We start from the raw sequence: 6,385 nt of genomic DNA on the forward strand, positions 1-6,385 counted from the left end.
GTGTCTTTTTGCTGACTATCCATCTCTTTGTCTCTCATATAACAATAATATAATTGTTTCCTATTACGTATTTGGGTGGTTCTGCTTGAGGGGTTAGCCTAATTTCGTGAAGTATTTAAAAATATAATAATAACCCGTTTTATTTGACTCTGATGGTGGTAAGTCGGCTTTCGGTAGGAATTGGGATGCGAGAGGTGAGCTATGGACTGTGTTGAAGTTGCATGTTTATGGTGTTACAGCCAAAGTATGAATAACTATACAATTTGTTTATTTTCCCGAGATCAGTGAATTAGGTTTTATATTAGTGTGAGGAAAAATATAATTATTTAATTTTTTGTTTTCAAAATACTTGCAAAAATCGTCATGGGGGGGTCAGTGTGGGAAAAACCTGTTGGGATTGATATAAGAGGAGACTACCAGGGACTTGTACTGAACTAAATTAAAAAATTACTGTCTGCAAATTAATTCAATTAAAATCTCTAGCTAGGGTTGTAAATCCTAAATCCTCTTTTCCTAATGACAAACTGTGGGCTGTAAGGGACAGGTGGGGTGAATGACTTGTTGATAGAAGTTCCAGTCCACCTGTAGACAGGGATCTCACATCAGCTTGTATTTTATACAAGGATAAGATTTGATAAATTCAGTTATCTGACTGAACACTGGCTCTGTTTAAATCAGAGATTTAAACATACATAGTCTAACCTAGCACCATAACTTAACAGCCAATATGTTCTTATACTATAAACAACAAATTAAATTGTAAAAGTATAAATAAATGACCTTAAATGTAGTCTTAATACTATTAACTTAGTACTAGAAATTATATTCAATTAAATGAACTTATATGATAACTTAAAAATAACTAAGCAAGCAATTGATAACTTAATTTATATATTCAAATATATATGCAGACATATTCACTTTATACAGTTAGCTTGACTGAATCTTTTCCAACAATATGGACACTTATGAGGTTTTTACTTATTGAGGCTGAATTCTTTTCTGACAGAATGGACACTCATGAGGTTCAGTGCTTGGATAAGATTCACAGCTACACTATAATTTTAATAAACGTACCGATTTGTGAGGCTTAGCCTCGCTTTTTAACCAACAGACAGATTTATAGGATATTAAAGCTACACAAGCATACAATTGGCCAATCATATACCAAATAACCTTCAATATACTTCTCTGCCAGTCGGGGTGCCTGTCTGACAAGTTTGCCAGACTGATTAACTCTCTTGTTGAGTTTAGGCACGATATTTTGCTACAGCGTTGCTGTATGATGATCTGGTAGCGTTGCTACGTGATTATCCTGCAGTTGCAGAAGAATGATTCGAGATAAAAGTTTATGAATGAAGGTGGAGGAAACCGTGTCACTGATCTCCACTATACACTCTATTTTATGAATGTTCTAGGATTTTCCTTGTAGATATTGTCCAGGTACTCCCCCAGTTCTAGAGAGTATTCACTGGCGATAAAAATGTTAGATAAGGTGTCCTTGAGCTGGTAATGTTCGCTAAGGATCAGTCACTTGTTCACTCATTTGTAAACAAACGCGGAGTGCCGCGAGGCATCGTCGTGGGCGCTTCTCGCCCCCCGAGAGCCTTCCCCCTCTCCCTTGAGAGGTAGCTTGCAATGAATATTGATTGATTATTTTTACAGTCTAGACTTATGATTAAGATAAGATGTGATTATAATATAATTAGATATAAGATTTAAAGATTATAAGTAGTATTTGAAAGTACCACTGAATCTTATTAAGGATTCGATTTTTAATCCTACCGGATGTTGAATCAATGTTCCAATAGTTTTTTAATTAAGAAGTCCTTCTAGAAGCTTCTGGATCCTTGAGAGATCATGTACAAAGTCACGTAGGCATCAAAAGGGCCCCTGTTGAGTACGTGTTCATGGTGCCATTGTCATCCAGGATCAAGCTATATAATGAATCTTTAAAGATTCATTATATGATTTTGATACATTTTAGATATGATTTTGATATGATTTAGATATGATATAGAAATTATACATTTCTTAGATGATTATTAGATATGGTGGGTAAAAATTTCCCACATCTTCCAGAGGGAGAGAACTGGCACAGAGTCCAATACTTAGGACAATAGTAACCATATGTATTTATTTACTCTCCATTGGATTGATAATACAAGTGCAGATTTTGCTTGCACTTTTCTGCTGCTGTCCGTTGTGGACGATTGTGTCTGTTAGGAGTCTGTGGGTCTTGTGGAGTTAGAGTGTCTTGAGGTCTCTCAGGATCTAACTGCAGCTGGCTCACTGATTCCATGTGGATGAGTTTGTCCAATGTCTTCAGGGAAGTTGTTCCTTTAGACAGGATTTTGACTATTCTCAAAATCCCCTGACTATCTGGATGGACTGAGACAACTTTACCTAATGGCCAGTCAGCCCTAGAGCCATCACTGTCTACCAAGACAATATCGCCAGGTTGGAGATTAGCTATATTATGTGGGACATTGGCCCCATAGTGATGTTCTCGTAGAGATGTAAGATATTCTTTTGTCCAAACATCATTCCATTTTTGGATTATGCTGGACAGATGCTTATACCCCTGAACCAACTCGCTCTGACCCACATATGAGGGATCTCTGATCTCATCATCCACTAGAGATGGTACTGGAGTCAGAAGTCTTCCATACATTAGGTGGGCAGGACTTAATGGCTCATGTTGAGTAGGATCCTCAGACAAGTAAGTCAACGGCCGGTTATTCACCCTTGATTCTATTTCCGTGATTACTGTCTGGAGTTCTTGAAGATTGATTTTCTGACGGTGTAGAGATTTTCTCAAGGATCTTTTTACAGTTCCTATTAACCGTTCATAAAATCCTCCGTGCCATGGGGCTCTCGGAGGGATAAATTTCCATCTGCAATGACGCTGTTCCAGTGTGGAAGTAACTGCAGGATGGGAACAGATTTCCCGTAGACACGCTTCTCCAGCTACCAAGTTTGCTCCGTTATCTGAAATCATCAGCTTAGGGCATGATCGGCGTGCTGCGAATCTGCGGAAAGCTTGAATAAATGATTGAGCAGTCATATCGGGTGTTACCTCTAGATGTACTGCCCTGGTGGTAGCACAGGTGAACAGACAGATGTATGCCTTGATAGGTTGCTTATCTGCAGTCCCTGTTAGATATATTGCTCCTGTATAATCTACTCCTGTCGTTTCGAAAGGTTGTAGATGGACCACTCGTTCCTTTGGCAGGGGTGGTGGCCCTGGATAAGAGCAAGTTCTTGCATCGTACCTTCGGCATATCATGCAATTCTTCAAGATTGATTTGACTGACTGTCTTCCCTGAGGAATCCAGTACTGCTGTCTGATTTGTGTGAGTGTGTCTAACACTCCTCCATGTTTGATGATTTGTTGATGTGTATGCAACACAATCAACCTTGTGATCCAATGATTTTTTGGTAAAAGCCATGGATGCACCGTATCTAGATTGATATCTGCGTGTTTAAGTCTCCCTCCACAACGCAGAATGTTGTGATTTTCTTGGTCTATCCACAGACCGAGATTGTGTTTTAACTTATGCGGAAGATTTTCATAGTTATTCCCATAAGTTTCTCTCTGGGCTTGTCTTACCCAATAGATAAGTGCATCAGGAAAAGTGTATTTTATACCTTTTTTCCTGAGATAATGAAACACGTTCTGTGTTACATTGATTAATTTGATGAGCGAGGAGTAACGAGTACAATCCAAGACTGATATTTGAGCTTGCTGCCTGGTGGTAGTTATGGTTTGTGTCGTAATGACGTGTGGCTTTTGTTCAGGCCAACTACCATTCACTAACCATCGAGGCCCATGAAACCAAATATCTGCCTTTGCAAACTGTTTAAATGTCATACCTCTTGATAAGAGATCAGCTGGATTATCCTTTGTTGGTACATGCAACAATTGAAAGCCTGCGGAAATTTCTTTAATTTCCGAGACGCGATTTTTTACATATGGAGTTGGACAGTTGTCGTTTCGTACCCATTGTAAGACAGCTTCATTGTCAGACCATATAATGACATCTTTGATGTTCATGGTAGACAAGACTTGTTTGATATGCACTGCTAAGCGTGTTCCAGTTAGCAGTGCTGTTAGTTCCATCTGAGGCAAAGTCCTCTTTTTTAATGGAGCGACTCTGGCCTTAGAGGTGATAAGATATGATTGATTAGAAGTCACTAAGTAAGCACAAGCTCCAAAAGCTTTGGCTGACGAGTCTGCGAATACATGTAGTGATACTTCTTCATTTTCCTCGACTATGTGTCTCGGAAAGATTATCTTTTCAACTAAAGTTTGTTCTTGAGCCACTTCCATCCAAGCTTTTTGTAACTGGATTGGTAGTGGATCATCCCAACCAACCTTAGCCTTCCATGCTTGTTGCACCAATAAACGCCACTTGATAGTCAAAGGATTTAGTAGACCCAGTGGGTCGAATACTTTGCTAACTTGTGAAAGCAAATCCCTTTTTGTTGTGATGATGTAATTTACTGGCACAGATTTGATCGATATTGTGTCCGAGATTAAATCCCAATCCATACCTAACACCTTTTGTGATTCTGGTACGTGATATTCAGGGTAATCTCTTGCTATTTGATTATTCAATGTTGCATTATTAGAGGCCCAAGATTGTAGTGGCATGTTGGCACCTTGTAGCTCCTTGTTGGCCTCTTGATATAATTGTAACAGTTCAGTAGTACTGTTAACTGTCCCTTGAAAATTATCTACATATAGATTTTGACTGATTTCAGTCTTACAGGGACTTGATGATTTCTTCAGATGAGTATCTAGAGTTGCTTGCAACAGAAATGGACTGCTTGTCGCGCCGAAAAGAACTGAAGAGAATCTGAAAGTCACTACAGGACTATTGACATCTTCTGGGTTCTCTACCCATAGAAACTTAGTGAAGTCTCTATCTTCTTCCTGCAAGCCAACTCTTAGAAAGGCCTTACTTATATCTGCTGAATACGCATATTTGTTAAGTCTAAACTTCAACAGTATGTCATACAATTTCTGAGTTAGACTTGGACCTGTTTGCAAACAATCATTTAGACTGGTTCCTTGGGGTCCAGATTTAGAGCTACAATTAAAAACTATCCGTAAAGGAGTCGTTTTTGATTCTCTCATTACAGCCATGTGTGGCAAAAAATGGCCTATTTGCGTATTGTCATGTTTCACGACTTCGATGAATTTATTCTTTAATTGTTGAGCAATAATCTCATGATAGAGTTTTAAATGCTCAGGCCTTTTTCTTAGCTTTGCTAATTGAGATTTAAATTGACTGTAAGCCATGTGATAATTGGTAGGTAAGGTTTTATGGTTGATTTTCCATGGTAGCCTTACCCAGTACTGTCCATCATAGTACTGTACAGTTTCTAAGTACTGATTGTATGCACAGACATCATCAGGACTTGGTTGTTCAGGAATTATTCCTATGGCATCAAGTTCCCACAATTGAGGTACAGATTCCAATCCATCATCAATCATGTGGGGGATTTTAAGTGGTGACTGTTCTTTGCCTAGTCATGCCACTATTACCGTTTCTGTATGATGTGATTTTTCAGGAGTTGAAGGTTCAAGATCTAGTATAGGTCCTGTCATCAATATGCCTCCTGCTGATTTGAGTATATTCATACCCATAGATTCTTCTGATCCCAGAATGAATCGATGATAGTAGTCAGCTCCAATCAGGATTCCGATATCCCCTATGTAGTCAGAATCGAGTAGAGGATCTGCTAATTGGATTCCTTCTTCTTTTAGGAATTTAATAGTTGCTGTCAGACCAGTCACTTCCATTTCAGTAGGAATTTTATCAACTACTATGGCTTCTACTGTCCTTTGGGATGTACCTAGACAGACATTGAGTTTTACTACTGGAAAGGTTCTACGACCAGAATTAGTAAAAAACCCTGATATAGATGTAGATACTTGCTTTGAAGATTTAAGTTGTAAATCTTCTGCCATCTTTTTACTGATAAAGGTTTTCTGTGACCCTTGATCAAAAAAGCCTCTAGTTGGAATACAAATTCCTTGATTGCATAGTTCTAGCTGTGCAGTAGGCAATATGGCTGCTGTAACAATTTCTGTATCCAAGTCGTTGACATTGCTCATTACTGTACAGAATTGTACGGCTGTTGTGGTATTATCATCTTTGGGCTTTGCCTGAGATGCATGTTGATTATTGGAAGTCTGTGATCTGGATTGAGTGTTAATATCACCACAGAGTGCTGTGTGATGTACACTTTTATGACAATATTGGCAGTTCTGCAATTGAGTGATACACTCACTAGTATCGTGCTTCCGTAGACAACGGATGCACCTGTTCAGAGATTTCAGTCGATCGATTCGACTGGCACGGCCTTCATAAAC

General features: G+C 38.8%; 1 protein-coding gene across 1 annotated transcript; it reads right to left on the reverse strand.

The window, feature by feature from the left end:
- Positions 1-380: 380 nt before the first annotated feature.
- Positions 381-5,152, reverse strand: LOC138365197 (uncharacterized). Its single transcript, XM_069325413.1, has 2 exons — positions 1,078-5,152; positions 381-582 (listed from the first exon to the last, which is right to left on the reverse strand). Exon 1 carries the CDS (start codon positions 5,150-5,152, stop codon positions 2,141-2,143), a length of 3,012 nt encoding a protein of 1,003 aa, XP_069181514.1. The 3' UTR covers positions 381-582; positions 1,078-2,140.
- Between the last annotated feature and the right edge of the window lie 1,233 nt (positions 5,153-6,385).

The sequence above is a fragment of the Procambarus clarkii genome, chromosome 16 (assembly GCF_040958095.1).
Source record: "Procambarus clarkii isolate CNS0578487 chromosome 16, FALCON_Pclarkii_2.0, whole genome shotgun sequence".
NCBI lineage: Eukaryota > Metazoa > Arthropoda > Malacostraca > Decapoda > Cambaridae > Procambarus > Procambarus clarkii.

Bases quoted from the DNA above. Each gene is read 5' to 3' on its own strand.
- LOC138365197 (XM_069325413.1), bottom strand. From the start codon at position 5,152: ATGGCTGTAATGAGAGAATCAAAAACGACTCCTTTACGGATAGTTTTT.